Consider the following 23,054-nt stretch of genomic DNA (forward strand, 5'->3'; position numbering starts at 1 on the left):
AATAATGCTTATTGTTGGGAGGGTGTGGGGGGATTGTATTTTAAGGATCTTTGTTTGTCTGTTGCAGTTCAAGCAGTTTAATCTGGGGTAGTTAAAGTAGTAAGTCAGAACAATAACTGGCAGAACTGACACAAATGGAGCAATTCATATCTCTTGTCCTTATGAAGTGCTGTTTGCTGCCAGATCTGTTTGATTTACATGTCTTTTCACGCTGATTGCTTTTTGTCTGAGTGATTTCTTTTTGGATGTGAAACGTGTTTGGTTTTCGTACTGGCACGAAGGGTGAGACGAGAGGGAAATGTTCGAGCAGAGCTGCTGATACAATGGATGTTTAGGGTGTTTTATGCAGTTTGCCCAGAGGAAGCAGCGTAAGGGAGGCAGAATGCAGGAGCAGGTTTTCCACTCCTCGTTCCCACCCTCTGTCCCTCTTTCTAACTCACCAACTGACCAAACATTTTGGACTATTTCTCTATAGAGCTTAATTGTACAGAGACTTAACATGAGTTTTCAGGATTCTCTGTTTTGATTTTCAGGATTCTCTGTTTTCATTTAAAGGGGAAAATAAAATTAGAGGTATATCCTTGTAAGGTTTTCTTGTCCTACAAAATACTTTTTTTGCTGTGTTGTAGGAGCTAGGAGTATTAAATTTTTTCAAAATATATGCATGGTGAACATTTTAGTGCAATTCAGATTGCTGACTTAAACGAGGGACATTAAAATTTTGCACCCCAAAAATGCAGAATGTTACTTCAGCAGATGTTCTTAGTGGCATATGGGCTTTCCCTTTTCAAATAAAGGTCTTAAGCTGCATTCCTCTTGCCAGAACTGCCATTTTTATTTGGTGCAGGGGAGAACACTACTAGAGGCTTTTAATTGTGTCAGTGCTAATTCAACCTCTCTGTCCTCTGCTTTTATCCACTGAAAATGTCAGTGCATTGGAGTCTGGATGGAAAGTTACTGATAGAGTTAATAAGTCATGATTACAACATATTTGACTAAGATAAATTTTTAACCTACAAGATGCTTTTCAAGTCTTGGTGCCTAACAAAAGTGTGTGTGGGAGGTTGAGAGGGTTTTTATTTCTTTGAGTACTTTAACTGTTTGTGGTGAATGAGCTTTTCTTGTGCTTGTGGGAGGCTGGTATATGTGCCTGAAGTCCTTTCAGACAGCATGTAACACTCTCATGTTGGTGGAACTGGGCAAGCACTCTTAAAGGAAGCTGCATCAACTTGTAATTAAAAAAAAAAACCTTTTAAAAATTCCCTTCCTTCCCCAGAATTTAAATATTGCATTGCCTTTGAAGTTGGTGATTTATGCAAAACTTGCTCTTAATGGGCTGCAGTGGACTTGTTCCCACGTGCGAGTCTCACAGGTCTGTAATTGCATTGTCAGAAGGAAAGGGGCAGATTGGCTTTGGTGCTTGGCAAGAGATTAGACTTTCACCCTTCAGGTGTTATCGTGGGCCTGCCGGGAGTGAAGGGCAGCCCTCCCAAGGTTATGCTGCTGTGGGATGTGTTTCTGCTCCCTGCTCTGCTTCGAGGAAGGCACACAGGATTCACTGTCACCGCGTGTGAATTATTGTCTCGTTGGCAAGTCTTCACGGAGAGCAGCAGTCCTGTGGGCAGGAAGGTAATGGCTTGTGTACCCTTTCCGGAGGTGATTTCTCCTGATTGCTAACTGGGGCTGTGCTGAGGAGCCTGCTTTCCCACTGCCTCTGCTAAACATGTGTCAAGGATAAATAGGGGACTTTATATTCTGCACTCTCCAGCTCTTATATTCTCTGATGAGCACCATGTAAACATCCAAACAGTCTCAAGCTAAGAAATTTTTTGAATTTCTCTCTTGATTGGTCTATATGTGTCTGCTGGATACTTTTTAATTATTAAATTTTACTTTAGGTCACTAGGTCAGTGTTGATTTGTCGATACAGGATTTAAAGGCTAGACACTGTTTAATCCATTTGAGCATCTGGCCTTTCATGGTAGACATCCCATTTCCATGTAAGAGAGGAACTGTTAAATGTCTGTTGGTAACTAATGATTTTTTTTTTTAAAAGGCTTTTTTTTTTTTAAATCTTTGGTAGATCATTACAAGTGGCTCTGATGTTTATGCTTAATGCAAACAAATGATTGCCAGTGTAATCTGCTACATGATCTCTTCCAGGAGATTTATTCTAAAATATGGGCTTTGGGGGCCAGCAGAGATGATGGGTCATCCTGAGTAGCGATTTAATTTGGGTTATTTTAAGAGGGTAAGCTAAACTTAGGTACATTATCTCCCAATAAAAGGGCATTTTGAATGAACTCTCAACTAAATAGTGTCTAGAAATAAAACCTAGTATATAATGGGGTCATAATAATCTTGTTTATAGTGTCTGTACTCACTAAGCTTTCAGGAAACGTGCCATTAAATGGTAAAATCCTGAGTCAATATATAAGAAAGTGGTTTGAGCATAAACGATCACAATTGTTTTCTTCAAACAGACAAGTCTTTCTGCTTTTCTCTTGACACATGACTGTGGAATGCTGTTTGACATGACTTGCATTTATTTATACATTGTGTCCGGGCTGCTGCCTGGTGGAGGTTTTAAACACGCTTAGTTTTCAATACACTTCGTTTTTGCTGTTTACTGGGGTATGGTGAACATTAAAACAAAAAACCCAAAAAAGCCCAGGCTCCTCATTGTCTCCTTACAGCAGCACGGCTGTTTCAAGGTTAAAGCCTGCAGCTCCCTCTGAAAGGCCAGCTGTTTTGGAAAGTCCTGGTGCCTGTTTACAAACTGTTCTCTTTGCAAGTCCCATGGAATAATGGAGTTCTCCAGACGCTGGATGTGGGAGGATAAACCTGCTGACACAGGCACTGCTGCTGTTGGTCTGTTTGCTGGGCCTTAGTAATGTAAACTTGCTGGTGCCTCTTATGCTTTGTATGGGTGGGGTCAAAATGCAGGCATTAACACTTTTTTTCCCCACGATGCTGGAAAGCGCTGTACCAGATTTTAGAAAACATCAAATTGGTTGAATTTGTTCTAAAGCAGATCACCATCCTAAACCTGTGCAGTGAGATGATGAGTAACTAAATGGGAAAGACTGGCAGATGAATTACATGTCTGTGAATTGTGGTAGGGTTTTTTTGTCTTTTCCTGAGGGGCTTGCATTTAGTCCAGAAGTACTTTTGTCCTTTCTTGAGGTTCCACCTTGTTAAGGTGTCTAATTGAAGGACCTGAAGACTCAGAGCTGTTCTGCAAATAGTTTCAGAAAATATTCCTCCCAGGTAATTGTTATTCAAAGTTGGAAGAAGAACAGGATGGGAAGAAATGACTGCATGCCAGCAACAGAATATCTTGAAGTGGAATTATTCCTTTTTTTTCCCCCCGCAGTTCATCCAGTTGCTCTTACCATATAATTAGCTGCTCATTTTAAGTATAAAAATACTACTTGGACTTATAAGAGCCATGGGAATTGTTTACTTTTTGATGAATATCTCAGCAAAGTAAGTCCTTGAGTGCATTTGGGAATGTGGAGATCAGGACTGGAAGGAGCCATTTGGTCCTGAGGGGTTTTTGTATGGGATTTCCCCACTGCCAGCCTCAGTCACAGGTAGCCATATAACTTACCTGTCATTTAGATGCTCAGCAGGCTTTTCTTCTGGCATACTGTGAATCACAGACTCTTACTGGCTATAGGAAGCAAACATTAAAGAGAGCTTTCAACTCTGCTAAATGATGAGTAGCCAGTGTTACCCTGTGCTTCAGAAAATGAACAGGAAAGGTTGAACTCATTGCCAGTGTCATGAGATCCCTGTCAGTAGAAAACTCGAGCAGGCACTTTGAGAAATGAATTCTGCTATCAGGATGATGCTTTCTGGGCTCAAGCCAGTCTCCAGTGCTTCAGAAGAATGGTAACCCAGGGCAGCCAGATTTTGAATCGGAGGGAAGAATAGCCTTCCAGTCCTGGCAGATGGCTAGCAGAAGTGCTTTTCAAGTAGAACTGCTTTTCCAGCTGCTGACTTTGGAGAAACCTTCATGGCAGTTTTTGTGTACCTCTTCTTGACTATCTGTAGACATTTTCTGGCTTGTGCCTTCTTCAGACTCTATTTTTTTGCTGTGGTTTTTCCACTACCACAGGTGCACTTTACCTTCATGGAGAGGGTGTAGCTGCAGCTAACCCTGATATTAAACGGTGTTGTAACTTGTCTGTTCCACTTCTACTTGTAGTAACACTTACCAAAAGACGAAACAAAATCCACATTCAGCTACCCAATTAGGTGTTGCTGTGGTTATAGTTCTGAGTATCTGTTTTAAATTTGTTAGCTAAGACTGAAACAAAGGTTTATGCAAATCTTTTCAGCAAAGGCTTATGAACTGGCGATTGAGGCTGCAGAAGACCTGAATTACAGACTTTTCTACAACCAAGGGTTTTGTTTTGAAGGCATTAAGTAGTGCCATGGCTTGTGTGGTGTATTCCCTGGAGAGGTGTTGAACATAGCTGCTGTTTGAGTAGTAGAAGGAAAATTAGCTCAAGAGATTGTAATAGTGCTTTAAAGAACAACTTGATTCTGTAATGAGTCATTGCTGCAGGGCAGGACCTGAACTTCTCACCTGGAATTTTTCTTCATCGTATCTTCTCCTCAGTATCAGCATCCTTTGTGTTCTCCTACACTGCTGTCCTATTTTCTAATGGGACACAAGCTAATATTTATTTTATTTTTTTATTCTCTTTCTTAAGGAGGTCACTGATGCTTAGGAAGATGAGTGAAAGCATGAAGTGTCTTTCTTGTGATTCAAAATAGTTTTATGGCTTCCCATACCATGCTTCTAGCAGCTACACTGAGATTGAGACATAGAATAAATAATGCATGCTCATTTTACTTGTTCAGCGTGGTTGAGTATTGTTCAGCTCTCTAAAATATCAAAAGGCTTCATAGGTTATATAAGAGATTACCTGTTGCCTTTCTTTAAAGATCCTGTGACACTTTTCTCTACAGCTGAAATAGTTCTCTGGCAGCTCTGTGTGTCAAGGCAGTTTCCAGGATGAATTCTGATGTCTGTTCTCTTCAGTAGCTCTTGTTCACGCCATTGCTTGGAGCCTTATGTTGCTGTTATGACTTGGCCACCCACTATAATGTAACTGGCAAGTGTTTCAGTCCCTTGGCTTGTCAAGATTTCTGTGTGTAAGTCAGTTTCAACTGTGGAAGCTGCTACAAACACTCTTAAAGATAGCTGCTATCAGCCAAAATAAATTCAAAGGCTCAGTGATGGAATAAGAGCTTTGCCTAAGAACTGAGACACAACAGTTAAAATCTAACATGATGAAATACTCACAGTTAGCAGTGTGAGCTCTGCTTGCCCGCAGTGAAGTCAGCAATGCTGCACCCCTCTGTTGTCTGCTAGCATCTTGTTATTTTGGGGAAATGCTCATTTTCAAATCTTAGTCTGGAACACTGTAGATGAAGAGCCTTGCCCACCAATTTTGCCCATATTACCACTTGTTCTGCAAGCTGTGGCCTGGTTAGGCCGTAAGAGACTGAACATTTGTGTGTGTGTGTTCATAAAGCTGATCTGATTGATTGTAAAAGATAGTCTTTCTAACAATTGAATTAAATTTTCCAGACTTGTCATTGATTTTACTGGTCTTATTCCTAGTGTTTCCCTGGTTTACCTGAAAGTATTTCAAATATTTCAAAATTTTCCCACTGTTGAAATATTCTGAAAACTGTAGAATGCTTTTTTAGTTGCTGCTTAACACAGGAGCAGAACTCCAGTTGGCAGCGGAGGTGTTTTTTGTGTATGTGTGTCTTCCATGGAGTGTCCTCAGCTTGTGTGAGCAGAAATGTGATAGTCCCTCAATCTGATACTGAACATTTTCAGTTCAAAACAATGCCCAGGACACAGTCATGATGAGAGGGAAAAGCCTCTCAGTCAGATGTGATCTACTTACTGTTCTTTGATACTCTAGTCTGTTCATCATGTTTTAATGGATTAAGATTTTCTTTGCACTGCTTTAATCCTGTTTATCACAAAATCAGGTGGTGTTCTAGAATTTCCTTCCATAAGAAACACAACAATGAAACCTGACTGTGTCTGTTTTATAGCTGGCATCTTCTCTGATTGCAGGTTTTTAGAGTTCAGAGATAGCAGTAAAGGAATTGTGGGGAAAAGCTTATTGATTGCTTTTGTGTTGAAATAAATGGTGAAAAGTTATTACTGGCTGGCTGATGAGGTCTGGTGTGTGGATGGCAATAATTTAAAGGAAATTACAGTTTCATTAGTGTGGATGTGGTCTCAAAGGCTATGTTTAACTATCAGCATCACTTCACTATATAAAAACAGTCACAGCTCTCTCTGATCTTTGACCCTTACTGCTCTAAAAGCTGAAATACACTTCTACATTCTCTTCTTTGTCACCACTGTCTGTATTTTTACCTTCCTTTTTTGAATGAATTTGGTTTGTTGAATTCCTTGTGATCACTTTTCTCTGAACACTTGAGGTACACAAGGCTGGATGGACTACAAAAAAATCAGCACTATGTATTAATGGCAGGGAAGAAAAAACCCTGCAAAGAAGGGCCCAATTTGCTGACTGTCCTGTAAATACCAGATTAAATTGGCCCTAGCAGGACAAAGTAAGGAGACTACAGCTGTACGTATATTTGAGGCTGAAGGAAATAGCTGTGAACAGATAGTGACATTTTTTGTCCTAAAACCAATCTGGTGAATGATGTCCTTGCCCATGGAGGAGGGCTAGACTGCCTGGCCTCCAAAGGTCCCTTCCCATGCAAACCATTCCACACCTCCGTGGTTTTTAGGAGCTGATGTGTTCTGGACAAAGCTCATCTGATACTTTCTATAAGGTGACAGGGAGGACAGAGCAAGGTGGAAGGAGAAATGTCTTGTGCTTTCAAGTTTCTCCTCCTCAGAAGGCATGGAGTCAGAGCTAAGGTGGAGCAGGTTAAAAATGCCTGTACTGCTGCATATTCTGTTTAAGAAATGCAAATGGGATTACCAGGGAAAGACTAAGCAAATTCATGGTGAACATGGCTTTCAGCATCTGGTAAAATACAGCTGCACAAATGCATCTGCTGACATGGGTGATCTATAAACTGATGCTGTAAGCCATGGGGCTTGTGTGTTTGATGCCTTCTGCAGTGGGTTACCCAAACATTTGCTACTGCTTCTTGTCAGATAAAGAATATCTGATTATTTTTTTAATCCTTTTTTTTTCCCTGATCATATTTTGTGTACTCTTATCTACCCCAGAAGTGTATTAATGCATTCCACTCTGCTGTTTGTTGTGAATCCCCCATGCAGGTTTTATTAATTCAAACTAAGAATAATTTGTACTTTATTTTTAGTATCTAGCACTGCCTTAATTTGATTTTTATATGGAAGTGAAATCATGGTCACTGCAATCTGATCTGCTTCATTTGTGAGTCTGTTGTTTGGATTTTTAATGTGGAAGGGGTAATTTTAAAGTTATGAATTCAGCCTTTCACTGTACTGCTGAATCTAAGGAGAATTCTGTATGGTGGTCTTCCTGGCCTGGGTCACAGCCTTTTTTGGTGGGGTGCACGTGTGCTTTGTGTGTTTGTGTGTGACCAAAAGCTACCTTAACTGCAAAATGAGTCTATACTATTCTGCAAATATGTTAAATGATGTTTCATCTGTGAAGGTGAGTAAAAATGGATGGCACAAGAATTTTAGGGTAGACCACAGGCTTTTTCCTTCTCCCTTTTTTCTCCCCCTTCCTTAAAGGAGGATATGGGTTTCTGTGGTACCAGCTACGTCATGACCTCAAGCTGTCAAGGTACCAGAGATGCCCTTCTGACTCTGCTGGTCTGGCTGTGTGTCCTGGCTGCAGGAAGGTGCAGTGGCAGGCAGGGACATCACCATCAGAGGTAATGCAGTCACTGGGGACAAGGCAGCAGCTGTGTGGGAGACAGGAGGCCTGAGGAAGGCCTGGGAAGGACAAAGCAATGAATATGCCATGAGAAAAAGCAGAGTCTCAGGATGTCTTCTCTTTGCTAACTCTTCTATTTGCTAGCTCTGTGTAGTGAAATAGAATGGATAACACTATAAATAGTAATTTCTGCTTCCTAAATCATAAACCACAGGCTTTCCCTTTGGGGCATATAATACAGCTGAGCTGGAAGAAAAGAAAAAAAGGATGGAAAAATACTCATATTTACTTTCCAATTATGGCATGGTAATTGTTCATCACATCTACCTTGAGATTACTTTTCTTGCACCTCCTTGCATGTGAACCAGGAGAGCTAGGGAGGAGAGTGATAGATATTCCTGATTTTCACAAGTGGGAAGGGAAAATGTCCTTTCATCAAATGGATTTATTTCTGTTTGGGCTGCAGATCCAGTATCCCTTAGTATTTCTTACCTTGTTGAGGGTCAGTTACCCATCTTTTTAAAGCTGTTGTTGCTTTTCCTTGTTGCAGGAGTCCTGAATACCCATTCCTAAACTTCCTTCTTGCCCAGCCCACTTCTGTGTGGACTTTCCCCTCCTCCCTCCTTTTCCTGGTGATCACTGGTTTCTGTAGGTCACTTCCTTAATATAGAATTTCCTCCCATCCTTTTATTCATTATATGCCTGCAAATCTTGAGTTGTGATATGGCTGTTTCTTCCTTCCTCACGTGCCTGTGGGGCAAAGCTTGAAGGATGCAGTTGAACAAGACAGCAGTATTAAATAAGTTGTGTGCTTTGGGTTTTTTTCAATATTTTTTTTAAGCCATCCAGGCTTCCACACAAAATTACTTGTTACTGATTTTAGACTATCCCAAGAGTCACGAAAAGGACAGCATGTGGAAGGTCTGACAGAAGTGAGGGTCACTTTGGGACCCGGGTGTGTGGTGTCCTGTAGCTGATCCCATTTCCCTAAGAATAGCTGGGAGCTAAGTTGAACCCCTCTGCAGGCTACTGCCCAGCTCGTGAGAGGGGCTTTTCATAGCACCTCAGGAACTATTTGGGGATGACAACAAAGCATGCTTTTATTTCTGTCCATGCCCCAAATGCTGTGATTTTGAAGTACTGGGGTGTAATTGAGAAGAGAAAGGGGAGGTCAGTGTGAGTCAACCACAGCTATTTATGGGAGCCCTGTGAAAGGGGCCTTTCCCTCTTGGACTCATTGAGATGTCTATAGATCTTTGACATGGAAAAAGAAAGTTGGGAGGTGTTTCCATATTGAAATTCAGAAGTTCTCCTCCTGAATTCTGTGTCAGGGTGCAGGTGGGTTATGGATCCTTTGGCTGGGACAAAACTCCCTCTCCATCACTGACTGACACAACCTGTGCATCATGTTCTGATGCATCATTCTCAGCAAACCTTTTCAAACACTTTGTGCCTGAAGTGAGTCTGCAGTAAGGAGGAGAGAAGCAGAAGACAGCCATGTTGAGTACTGGACTGTGATTCACTGTCACATGAGCCAGTTTGGTTTTGGGGGCTGTATGTCACAGGGACATGCTGCTCATGTAGCTCTTTAATATTTAGTTCAGCTTTCCAGGTTTCCTAACAGTACTCATGTGACTTCCTTCTCAGCTTCATCACATTAAGAATATTCAAATGAGTTATGTACACAGTTTGAGTCCCCTTGTCTGCAAAATGGGGAAAGTACTGAGAAAAAGCTGCTGTTGTTTAGCCTGAGAAATGCATACTGTGTTTATCTGTGTAGTTATTCTGGTTATACTAAATGACAGCAACTTCTTATCTTGGTAGTATGACTTTAATGACACACTTATGAGAATGTTTTACTTAACTAGTTGTTCTCCATGCCTCCTCATCTGCCTTTTAGAGAAAATTAATAAAATGAACCTTGTTTTTAAATTAACTTTTCTTTAAAGTTCCTAGGCATGTTTAGGTGACAGGGAAGACACAGCTGCACTTCTTGGTGATGAATTTTCAACTAATACTTGCTTTGTGCAATTTGCATGTTTCTGCTTTTCGAGTAAGCAAAGTTGGGCGTAGAACACTTGTGAAACCAGGGTAATAGGTTAATGAGATATTACCCTTCTAGCAGTTTAATCTCTTCCAAATCCCCTTATCTGCTAACTAATCAAATAGATATGGAACAATGAACATATTACCTTTTTTTAAAAAAGGAGGAGTTAAATGTGTATTTCAAAGATGGGCACTGGTGACTTTTTTTATACCTGTTTTAATGTTTCTACTTCTGAAATGAAATAGGATCCCCGGTTTCCTTCATGTGTGTAAAATTCCTTCTTCCTGAGTGGTAGCAGAGCTGCAGTGACTCCTGTCTGGCCCCTGCTTTTCCCTGTGTGACCCCTTCTCTTCTCTTTGCTTGCAGTGGTCAGTGACCATTTATGTAGCTGCTTATCTAGAATACTTGCTTCTAAAAATAATTATTTTTTAGCTATTTGTCTTATTGTTTTCTAACCTACTATATTGTTTGTATGAAAGTTGAAAGCTATATTGCTGATCCAATCTGAATTTAAAATCTGGCATGTACTTGTATGATCAGCATTATCAGTGGTTTTCCTGGGTTGGAAAGAGTAGATCTGGCTGAAGAAAGGCTGGCAAAGCCCTCACTGGCAGATGGACAAACCAGACTCATGGGGAAAGTGGTTTGCTCCAAATGTGGGAAACTGAGCAGAAAATTTATTTTCTCAACAAAGGCTTTTCTGGAGAGATGAGGTGTTCTGTTATAAAGGTACTTCATGTGCAAGCCCAAGCAACCGGGGCAAGCTTTGAACTCCTGGAGATGAAATTCCAAAATACAAATACAACTTACGCATTGGAGTTCTTTTGGTTTGATTATGAAACCCAGTTAATGCTATTTTTTATTTTAATGATGCATTGAAGATCTGGGTGAATAAAATTTGTATGTCTCTTTAAGGAGCCTGGGATTACTTGCTAGAGTATCAGGGATGAGGAAACGCAACTTCCTAGCTCAGCAGTTTAAAATAAATGCTCAAAACAGAAAGAAAACTTGTAAATCTTGGCCAAGGTGCTAAAAATGTGTTCCATTTAGGTGTCAAATCCATACGCACCGAGCTTGCATCTGCTTATCTCAACACGAAAAATGCACCAAAGTGTTAAAATAACTGGAGGAAAGTTGTTGTTTTTTTTTTTTTTTTTTTTTTTTTGCTGGTCTTGGCACTATCCCCCTGCCGTTCAACATGTGTAATAGAAAGGAAACAATTAGCTGCCCCTTCCAGAGGGCTGTCCCCTCAGTGACAAACAGATACTTACGGATTGTTTTGCAAGCGTGCTCCCCGTAACCCTTGGTGGTCAGCCCTCCAAGCAGCTCTGCAGAGCTGTCAGCGTGGGGACTGCGAGGCTGGAGATGGAAGGGGCTGCAGGGAGCTGTGGTTTGGAGCAGTGCAGTGCTTGAAAATGACCTCAGCTGCCTGCAATATTCTGATTCATGTTATCCGAATTGACAGGGCTGGATTTAAATCCCAGTTTTTTCTCCTGCTGAGATGAAAGGATCACATGGTGTGGGAGCTCTGAACAATAAAAGAAAGTTACTTCCCTTTCCAGTTAATCATTTTGCTTTTTGAAACTCTGTATTTCCTCAGTTCATAATTCACTCTAATATCTTTGTATTGTACCCTGGAGCACAGTATGTAGTTTATGTCATTTAAAAATTGATTTTAAATTGTTCTAATCAATTTTAATCTATGCTGAATAAACTAATGTTTTCATAACAATTCTTTAACGTAGACTCTTTTGGTCAGTGCTCTGGTATCCTGTGTGTCATATGTGCTTCATTCTTGGCATATCTCTAAAGAGAGATTAGGAAATGCAGAAGATGATTTGAAATGAGCACCATGCAATATGGGAGAACAAAGAACCAAACAGAAAAATGTACTAACTTGTCCTTTAACCTTGATGCCGCTTTAATTTCGAACAGCAACGCAATTAATAGTGACAAAACTTTCTTAGTGGCTGAGGTATTCGACAAAACAACTTACAGTAGTCCCTCCTTCTCCTCCTCCTCCTTCTTTCTCCAGCAGTTTGTACGTTACATAAGCTGATTTCTTTGTTTTTCCTCTTTCCTCGTGAGCAGACTTCACTCTCTTCTTTGAGCAGACTGGTTTGCGTAGCTTATGCTTCTCTCAGCACGGGCTGGCCCTCCAAGAGGAGGAGGAGGAGGAGGAGCATCGTGTGACTGAGAGACCCAGCGTGTAAACTGTCAGCACATACGGAGCACCTGGGGAGAAATCCTTTCTGGCAACTTGTAGGGCTTGTAAATGGGATAAATGTGAGCCTCTCATAGGGTTTTTACCAGTGCAAAATCAGTTCCTCGTGCAGTGGTACTGGATTACATTTGCAAACAATGTCTTCTGAACCAGGTAAGGCTGACCGGGATGCTTCTGTTAAACTTTACACTCTTCAAGACTCGGGGTGTGTTTGTGTCCAGAGACACCAAGAGTTAAAACTTTTTAGTCTGAGGCAAATAAACCGGTGAACATCAGCTGCCTTGTGATGCAATGCATCTGGAATGCTCTGGTGGCTTTTTCCTCCTATTCTCAGTAAATGAGCTTGAAGTAAATGAGCTCCTGAACTGATTGCCTGATACGTCTGCCACACCAATAACCCCTTCACTTTTGGCTTGTTTTGCTGCTGCTTTCACCAGCTCTGGACTTTCTTAAAAGGAAATTTAGTTTTGTGATGTTCGTAAGTGGTTTCAGTTCCTGGCTTATTTGCCGGGTTCACTGAGCTCTGCTCATAGCTGTAAGGTTTCTATCGAGCATATCTGTGAGAAAGCATTGCCTCAAAGATTTATATCCTGCATAAGATTTATATCCTTGTTTAGGAAGTAGGTGTACACTTGTGACTTATACTCAGCTTTTCATGTATAATGTTGCAATAATCCATTTAACTGATGCTTATGCTACACTTAATGTACAGGATTGCCTTCCAGAATTATAAAAAAAAATCTTTTATTGCACCCTCCAGTGAAAGGTTTGGATTTTTTCCATTGTATGCTTGTAAATGAGTTTTAAAGAATACTATTGAAAATAGTGCTTTACTTCTAAGTGAGTGCATTTTTCAGTTCTGAGAAAAATTCATCTTGGGATAAGTTCAATCAAAAGGCATACCCAACCCTAACACTTAATGTAAGACAGCAAATATTCTGAATTAGGTTTTATACAGAGAGATGGGTGGAGCTGATCCATGGAAGGTTTGGGTTATTATGCCAGTCTGCCTCTCTGGAAAGCCCTCTGAGACTAAAGAGAGGGAAGGGAGTCACTGGCAGAGTGAGTTTGAGATTTGCTAGAGAAGCTTTGAGTAGACGTATGCAAATACCCAGTTCTCCTGGTTTCAGTCCTTGTGGGCATCTGCTTTTTTTTTTGGAGGGGGGGGGGGTACAAAGAATACTTGTTTTAAAAAAATTATATTGGTTCCTTATCTGTTTTATGAGCAAGTTTGAAATTGCCCTTTTCCCTCTAGCTTTTAAAAATCAACCAGAGGGATGGGAATCACACCTTTCCTCCCACTCCTTACATACCATTTTGTTGTATCCTGAGAAGAGCTGACATGTGGATGTAGGAAACTTTTTTCACAGATTTCTCTCTCAAGAGCCGTTTTCTAGGATATGTAATGCCTGCCCTTTTCCTGTAAATGTGATGTGAACCCTTATGGATTTTTCAGGAAGGATCATGTGTTATAACTACTATTTCCTCTTACCCCTTGGCTTACTTTCAGTTTGCAAAGGCCAAAGCCTACAGAATTCTTACATGTAACAGTGGCAGTCTGAATGTCAAATAGAGTGCTGAAGCTGTGATATTTGATTGGGTTTTTGACATTAACTATGTGATGTACAAATAAATTTGTACATGCCTAAAGGTGACATAGATTATACTATCAGGTGTAGAAGACCTATGGATATAGATAGTGCACAGAGAAAGGGTGACAGCAAGTAATTCCAGTCTGTGTGGGTTTTAAATCAAGTGGACAGATATCCCTGGACCCCAGTAAACAGTATCAGAGAAGCAGTGAGTCTCTTGCTGAAGCTCTGGATGCCTCCAGTCTGAAACAGAAAGAAATCCTTCCAGTGCTGACTGCTGGGACTGGGTGAGAGGGCAAAAGGAGGGACAGGACCTATAGGGAGTATAAATTCCCATAGCAGTTCATTCATCCCTGTCACTATGGGCAGTTGAGTGTGTCCAGCTACCTGAGCAAAGGAGTTTTTCCAAGTACTAAAGGCCCACAACATGTAGAATGCACCTACACAGTATGTAGAATGTATCTTTCCTGGAGCATTGATGTTTTTGAAGATTCAAACTTTATAGATTTATATTCTTTTAGTAGTAGTATTCACTATAAAGGAAAAAACTAATTTCAAGCAATGTCTTTTCAAAGGCTCTTTGATACCATGGCCCAGAAGTCAACAGGGACTCCAGTGTTTTCATTAGTGCCACCATTATGCCTTTCTTTGTGACTGCAGCACTGGGTCTTATGTTAGTCTTTTATGTGGTAGGTGCTATGTAAACAGAAAATGTCTGTTGGTTTACATCAGTGCTTGTAAACTCAGTGAATTTGTTGAGTCTTTACTAAAAATTGAAAATATTTATGTAATTCTCCTCTTCTCTATCTCTCCCCTTCTGCCCTGAGTTTATAATTATTATAAAAAAAAGGATTAAATTTCTTGTGAAAATATCCCTGCAGTCATGACCTGACACTATAAAAAAGGAAACAAAAAGAAGAGGAGGCAACAGCTGGCTTATGTCATGTGAGGTGGAGAGGGATTGGAGTATGGCCAAACCTTGTATTAGAAAAGAAATTAAATGCTTAACCTTAAACAAACGTTATTTTTAAGAGTAATTTCGTAGAGTTTATTTGCTCTGTTTTGGAAAACTTTCTTCCCCATCATGCAAGCCATCCACTTTTTTTAGTGAATATTTCAGTGCTCTTTCTTCTGATGCCAAGAGCTGAGGCTCTAAGGAAAACTCTAAATATTACATAGGAGTCAGCAACATTCTGTTGGGCTGCAGTTTTGTGAGCAGCTCAAGTGATTCAGTGGGCAGTTGCTGCCAGGAGGCTGCCAGGTCCCTCCCTGGGCCTCTTGGGCTCATCCACAAGCCAGCTCAGCTGCCACAGCACAAAACTCTGGGGGTAAAACGGGTGTCCACTTGTCCGGGAGCTGTGCAGGGTTACGCTGACCTGGAGAGAAACCGAGCGAGCCCTGGAGCTGGTAAGAAGTGAGCAGTGGGAATTACAGGGATGTGGAGGGATGGAAAGGATGGAACTTCTCATCTTGTCTCACTCTGGGGTAGCTGCAGTTTGGGCGGGAACAGCCTTTTTCTGGTCTGTCCTTGGGCCTTCAAACATTTGCTTTTCAAAACTTTTGCAAAGTGAAAGGTGGCACGCCCTTGGTATGTGTTGGACAAAACTTCAGCCAGTTCAAAATTATTTCTCTTCTTGAAGTGTAGTTGGGTTTAATTACTTTTACAGTACATTACTTTTTTTTAGAAATAGTATTTCCTATCCATTTGCACACTCAAAGATAAATATTCATAGGAGGATGAAACTTTTTGGAACGGTATGATAAATTTTCAAGTTTGCATAGAAAAAAGATATTTGAATTCTCTAGCTTCACAGGTTTTAAGGAATGACATTCAAAATTCATCATACAGTTGTTATTTTCCTTTTTTTTTTAACAGTAGATCTTAAAGGGAGATCTAGAAAAGAAAGGAGAGAGAACTAAACAACAGAGTACTTCTGAATTTGAATCTCTCAGCCTGTTCAGAGCATGAAGTGTAAAGCTGTTTCAATCTGTATAATGTTCAAGAGGCAACTGCCTTCATGTGCAGGTCTGTTAACCTGGAGTGAATTCTTTGGACAGCACAAAGAGTGGTCATCTCTGGCAATTAAGGGCTACGGGATTTTTCCCCATTTGGATTCCAGGCATTTGGCTTCCTTACATAAGGATGATTATGGACCAGTGGGTTAGTGTGAAATGGTCACTGGTTTCTTGTTCCTTACGGAAAAGAGGCAATGTAAAAGCTGACATAATTGTGGTGGGCTTTAAAGGAACTGGACAAGGAAGGTCCTTCCGGAATGATTTCACAGGAAGGCTCTAAATGCACTTAAACGAGGCTTTTTGTGTCTATTCTTCACTTTTTTTTCCCTCAACCAGGTCAAAAGCAGGAAGCACTTGAATTCTTGTGAAGTGTCCAGCTTTGGGTTCTTTATATTTCTGGTTTGGTGCAGTGAGCATTCCCAGGGAGCTGCTTGTTTCGCAGCGTTTCGTAGCTGATGGTTGTTAATTACTTGGCAGGGAGACTGACGTGCCTGGGGAGCCTGAGAGCGCCGGCCTTGGGGGAGGAAGGCACTGGCCACGGGGCAGCCGTGGTGCCGCACAACTGTGCTGCTGGAGCCACTCTGGAGGGGCGACAGGGTTTCTCTCCATCCCCACCTTCCTCTTTATCATAAAGTTCACGAGTTTACATTTACTTGTAACCTTTCTTGTAACAGGAAGCAGTGCCTGGTAGCCTGCTGTAATGCTATTGTGCAGTTAATACCCTGCTGCCTGTTCTATAATTAGGACGTATTTCAAGCCATCCCTTTTTAGATAATGTTTGTTTTTATTATTTTTTCCCTTTCTGTTCCTACTGTTTGCTCCAACCCCACTGCGATATGATTCAATAAAATCAATATTATCTAGTGGCTACTCACATCTGGAAAGGGAATCTTGTCTTCCTTTCCCTATCAATAAATTTGCATCTTTGCCCAAGCTCCAGTGCGTCTAAGGTGAATGAATGCATGAAAATGGCTGCTTTGTTTTTTGGTGGGGTTACATTTCTGATGGCTTATCTTTCCCAGACCGCATCCTGAGGCTAGATGGGTGCCAACACTGGTGCACACAAAGTGGTGGGAGCAGGCAGCCAGGAGGAGGGGAGGGAAGTGGGTGGAACAACTTGTGTCTGTGACAGCTGGCTTCTGGATGAGCTCTGAGTTGTCAGATGCTGGCAGGACACATGGACTGCCTCAGCAGTTGGATCAGGGAAACAGTTTCCATCTATCAGTGATAATTTTATTGACTTGTATTGAGTAATTGACTTCTTTCTGGATCTTTGGCTGTTCTGCATTTTGGATATACTATATTATGCATTTATTTCTTTAAATAACTTGAACGTGCATGTATTTTACAGCTTCTGCTCAGATCTTCTGAAATATTAAATCGGTTACAGTTTCAACCTTCTGTAATTAGATACTTTATTTTTTTTCCCCTTTGGGTCTGTAGGGGCTTTTTGCTTTGGGTTGTTTAGCATCCTGTTTCTAAAAATGCTTTCTTTTAGTCCTTTTATCTACAGAAATAGCTGATTTCATGTCTCAAAGCATATGGATAGTTTCCAAAATAGCTCTGAGTTGAGATGAAATAACTGCACAGATAACTGGGCAGAGAACAAGTTTGAAGTGCCAGTGACTTGTTAGAGAAGTTCAGAAGCAATGAATACTGAGCAAAATTGTGAAATTTGTAGTTAGATAAAATTTCTCTAAACACACTCGTATTTTATAATGGCTTATGAATTATAGAAGAGGAGGCCTTTCTGTCATTGTCTGAGTAATCCCTGCATTTGCCTGGTAAGTAAATGCTAATGAATCCTTTTGAATTATTCCAGTGATTTGTACGAGGTAGTCAGCTGCATTTTTCCTTCAGTTGACCCCAGTATTACAGGTGCTTTCCTTAATAAATTGGACTGCCCAACATGGTGTCATATTGTTTATCTGACACATGATAAAAGGAAGAAGAAAATAAATAATCTTAAAACTTGACAAATAAAGTGAAAGAAACACCAGGCTCAATGCAACAACCCTTGCCCAGACAGATTCTTCTGCGATCAGTAAATCTGTTTTTACAAATGAGGTATCTTGTTTAGTAAATAAGAGCTTGGGGCCCTTAGAAAGTGATGATAGCCATCTGTGCAGAATATGCTGGTGACAATTAAAAACTTAGTGAAAAATTTCAGTGCTGCATAGAACAACGGTTGAGGGGACATTGCTCACCTCACACAGCCCTGCGGAGAAAACTAAAATGAAAAAATAATTTTGGGCAAACACGGTGGAGGTGTATCCTGTCAATCTTTTCTTTTGGTAGGGCAATCAAAATGACTATTAATGAAGTAGGAACTCAAGAAAGCCACACGAAACTTTCTCAACTCCTCCCTTCATCGAACAAGTAGGAAGCTGTAAAGAGATCATGGGATTGGGAGGGGAGGAAATGCCCCCCAGATACAGAACTCACCAGTGTTCCCATTACCACAATGTAGTCAGGATGCTCCTTCAACTTTGTGAAATGCAGTCATGTGAGAGGCAGCTCTTGAGCTGAAAGTTGCCATCATGAGTTATGGCACTGGTAAAAGGCAGTGCTGACAAGGAGGGAGGAGTTACCTGGAGTTACCTGGTGCAGAAATGAGACAGTAACAGCAGGGCAGATGTCTTGGGCTACAGGGTCAGCTTGCCCTGCCTAATCCTGGAGCGATGGAGCTGCTGCTTCTTATTGTACCCATTTTCTTTCTTGGTATTTTTGTTTTGTGGCTTTGAATCCTGTGGTTCTTAGCTACATGAAGCTCATGGTACATGGCAGTAGGGTCAGGAACTGCAGTCACTTGTAAGTCTTGTAGTCGTAATAAAAGCACAGAAAAAATATTGTCCAAATCTGCTGAAAGATTTTGACATTATTTTATGAAACACAAGCCATGAAAAGTTTCTACAAGTAAAAGAATACTTTTGCATATTTTCTCTTTAGATTTTGGGCTTGATAATACATGTTCAAAGACCAAAGCGAAAACAAAGCTTTGAGGGAACATATTGTAATACAGGAACTAAATATGTGGAAGAGGAGTACTTTATTCCTGTAAACAGAACTCATACTTGCAGCTCTCCCTTCAGTCATGTCTTTCTGGAGATGTGGTTTGAACATTTCCTTTCTCTGTGTATTTAAGAAACCTCCTTTATTCATTAAATAGTTATGAGCTATTCCACCATCAGCAAAGCCATCGTCGCAGTGCGTACAAGTGGAGGTGAGTGATAAAAACCGTAGTGAAGAAACGCTGTGGTTTTGGCAGAGGACCTCAGTCATAAGCTACTACTTTCAAACTACAATCATTTGAAGTCCTGTACAGTGCTTTTTGTTTTATTGGAGCAGCATCAGCAATGCATGTTAAAGTATCGTGCTAATCCAAAATTGAAACAAATGTTGAAAGCTAATCCCATTAATTTTTGACTCATTTTAATAAGAGTCACAGCAGATGTGCAGGTTTGCCTGCAAGGAAACGACTATCAGAGCCAAAAGAACAAAGATCACAGCCAGACAGGACAACAGATGAAGCACACTGAGTCTGCCTGCTGTAGCCAGCATTGGCAGGACATTTGTAGTGGATGTGTAATTCACCATTCAGTTCCTTCCTTTGCGTGACTTACTGTATGCTGAGACTGAGATCAGGGGATTACTGATCAATCTTATTTAGTTAATATTTTGGTGCTTTCTGTTAAAGCTTGGACTTTATCATCTTGAATTTGTTACGTTAAATATTTATCCTACTTAAATGTGGTGGCTTCCATTGCAACTCCATCTTTTTAACAGAAATTACTGAAAGCTGTATTTCAGTCTAGAAATGAAAGTTACCATCAGAAAGAGGAATGATTTCTTCCAACCAAAACAACTGTAATGCTTGGCAAAACATGGGAAAAGCAGCATGGAATGCTCAAGTCTCATGAATACCTACAAACCAAACCAATGCAGTAATGTCTCATCTTAGACCAAGCAGATATGGGAACATTTAATATTGGATTCTGTCACTGATGCTCTGCATAACCTGCCTCATTTATTAAAAATGAAACAATTTCAAAAGTAATTTCTTCTTTTAGAATATTTTGTGTGTAGTGCACAGTTAAACTTGCTGAAGTTTCTTTCAATTTTCCTTCTGTATTGCTGCTCTATTTGTTGCCAGTGGTTCACACACTGTTGTTCATACCACAGTCTGGAAAACTCTGCTCTCTGTTACTAAGTAAGGTACCATTATCTACCAAGAAGTTAAATATTTTCTGGCTCTTGGCAAGTATTGTGTAGCAAGTGTTTGGCCTGACAGTTTGAAATTCAGTAATGTTTCCTGTTTAACTTCACCATCACATCTTGTGAGTGCATTCACATGGGTCATTGAACTGAAAGAGCAGTATTTATCTACTTTTTGCAATCTGCAGTTTATACCTACCATATTCACTTGAAGATTTATTTACTCCATGCAGAAAATGCTATGAAAGGGGGGTAATATTAGTTTGGTAGTTCTAGTAATATTCATGTGCAGTGAGAAATAATAGTTCTGTATACTTTACATCTTTATTACTCCCAGAAAATGGCCTACCTTCTTCTGTTGAACTTAGAATATTTTTGCCTGTGTCTGGGGAATAGCTCTGCAAGAAAAAAAACCCCTACATGTTAGCATTTTGTCAGCATACTCATCTGAAGTAATCCTTTAATAGAACCTGATGTGTCCCCTATACTTTGCCAAGATTCCATTTTTCAAAGATAATTCTAAACCGTCTGTTATTTGCTATTTATTTTTCTGGCCAGCACCTTCTTGCAGAAAGAAAACTAATTTATTTGGGGAGACAGGCCTCCTGACTTCAGCAAAAGCTATTTTTTTTCTCTTTTTGCAGTGTTTGGTTATCAGCTATTTACAGCATTCAGCAGTGGCTCACCACAGTAAAGGCTGGCCTGATGTTTAACCTTTAGAACTCATCTGCACAGAGCAGAATATCAATATGGAGTTTTTTTCACTATTCTGCAGCTGCAAAACATTCACAGTTCTATCACCACTGCAGTGGGAGGGGTGAGGATGTATCAAAGCACAACTGTGTAATCAACTTGGAAGGATGGCTTTTAATAGAAATCGGAGGAAGTGTTTGTTTTTTTTTTTCTTGTGAGAGAAACGTTGACTTCCAGACTTCATACTCTCCTCCTTCACACTCATAATTCTCAGATAATTTGAGCTTAGGCCAGTTGTTATTGACATGTGTTTGGGTATGCATCAGCAGTATAAGCCTCTGAGGAGCCTGTCAGCTCCCCTCGCAAAAAGGATAAATCTGTGTAGGGGAGGTAAAAAGTTACTTGAAACTCAGTTTTGAGGCCAGGTTTGGACACAAGTGTGGGCAAAATCTATGACCTCATGTACTGGATGTGTGGCTCAGGCCTCAACATGTGGTGGTGTAACTGAGAAGCCACTTTTCTGCCTTCTTGGTTGTGATCAGGAAGCTGCTCCTTGCTCTTGTTCTGTCCTTGCCAGAGCTCCTGTAGTGTTGGGTGAGTAAGTGGATGGGTTGAAGTAGTCTCCGGTAGTGTCAGTGCTACTTAGCACTGAGCTGGTCAGGAGAATGTATGGTTTGGTTACTGTGCCTGAGCCGGTGCCGTGGCAGGGTCTACTTGCTGAACACCCACTTCTGTGCAGGGCTGGGTAGGAAGTGTGAAGATTTGCATTGATGTTACAGGAAAAGATCCAGCAGTAGAGCAGCAAGAGCAGAGCCATTGTGGGTAGGTGTTCTTGGGACTTAATACACGAGACATTCATGACTATATAATTTAAGAGAAGTAATTTTGATCCTTTAGTTTTGTCTCTTGTCACAAGAGACTAATACTCTTCCCATAGATTTTGTTTACATCCAGAAACACTGCATTTCTTTCATTCATTAAGTATGAACAAGAGTGGGATCACAGTGGCAGTAAAAATTGGACAGCGCTGCAGCAGTAGAGAAGGACTATGGGCTTGCAAGCGGGAATGAAAATGAATACAACAGGACACTTAATGGTGTTGAGATTGGCTTATGGAACTGCTGATGGAGGACCTATCCAGTACTAAGACATTAGTGTAATCTTTGTGAATATAAATAGGCCATTTTTTAAATCTTACTGGCATTTCAAGCTGGCTGATTGTTTGTCTAAATGTTCATGGATCCAAGTTATTTCTAATTAAAACGCTCTGAAAAAATAGATAATGCATCACCTAGCTTCAAACATACTTGCAGATGCAAGCATGTTTGCAAGCATTCTAGCTTCTCATTTCCTTGCAGATGATAAGCAAAATAATTAAATGCTTATCAAATTTTCACTGTTTATTTCTCTTTTCTAGTAGTTACTATTACCTCTTTCTCCCTTACATTTCTTAAATCTTTCCCCACCTTCCTCTCCTCTTCAGTGTATTTAATCACTCCTGATTATAAGAGGGGGTATTAATCATGTGCCAGTAAACACAGTAACTGGCTGGTAGTATTTTGTTGTGCATGGCATTTCTGACTTCAGGTAAAATTTCTCAGTTTTTATAAAGCATAGGAGCAACAGAAGTGTGCAAGTGTTTCTTTAATCTGGTCAGAAATAACCATGATGGGGTTCTACCTCAGCCCCGTAAAAGCTGCAGGTTTTTGCAGCATGTCTGCCTTTTTGCATATCTAATGTGATTGTATGTTGTATCTACAGGGCAACAACTGTGTTTTGAAAAGGCAGACTGTGTTACTGCTTACTTAAAAAAATCTAGGAATTGAGCAGTCCTACTGAAATGCATGCTGCTGATTGTGGAGCAAGTATTTGGGCTGAATATTGTGTGTTTTGGGCTTTTGTTATAACAAAATGTATTATTATATCACAAGAGACTTGCATGCAATACACTAGATACAGAAATTTTCACCACAAGTTTGTGTTTCTGCCACAATTTTCTTGTCTGCATCACCTGGAAGGTGGTATTGTTCACTGGGGCTCAGATTTCCACAGATATTAGATGCTTTTTCCCAGAGAATTTGACTACTCAGTTTTGTACAGAAGTATGCTGTGGGTATGTTTCTGTTACCTTTTACCATTCCAGCTTTACATGGGTTGAGGATGTGACATGATTAACAGAATCACTAGTTCGAAATACAGGTTAAATGTCTGCAGCACGTCCATCTCAGGCAAATACAGCTTCCAGAGAGGATGGAGAATTTGTTTAATGGCTTGTACAACAACAACGAATTTGAAGTTGTTCTGTTTCCCCACACTCCCATGTGCTGAGTTGTTGGTGTGAAGCCAGAATACCTCTTGGAGCTTTTGTTTCA

The 23,054-nt window shown here is 40.5% G+C and overlaps 1 protein-coding gene across 3 annotated transcripts in view; it reads left to right on the forward strand.

The window, feature by feature from the left end:
* Positions 1–23,054, forward strand: part of FGD4 (FYVE, RhoGEF and PH domain containing 4) — a 100,257-nt gene that overhangs the window by 37,783 nt on the left and 39,420 nt on the right. Inside the window, exon 1 of one of the 3 annotated variants that reach the window (XM_010410409.4) lies at positions 12,017–12,319. The exons of 1 other annotated variant lie outside the window; for it this stretch is intronic. In XM_010410409.4, the coding sequence (XP_010408711.3) occupies positions 12,304–12,319 (16 nt within the window). In that variant the 5' untranslated portion in view covers positions 12,017–12,303. Of the gene's footprint in view, positions 1–12,016; positions 12,320–15,079; positions 15,166–23,054 lie in introns of those variants that run through there. One more of the 3 variants, XM_010410412.4, reaches the window with a different exon arrangement.

The sequence above is a fragment of the Corvus cornix genome, chromosome 1A (assembly GCF_000738735.6).
Source record: "Corvus cornix cornix isolate S_Up_H32 chromosome 1A, ASM73873v5, whole genome shotgun sequence".
Classification (NCBI taxonomy): Eukaryota; Metazoa; Chordata; class Aves; order Passeriformes; family Corvidae; genus Corvus; species Corvus cornix.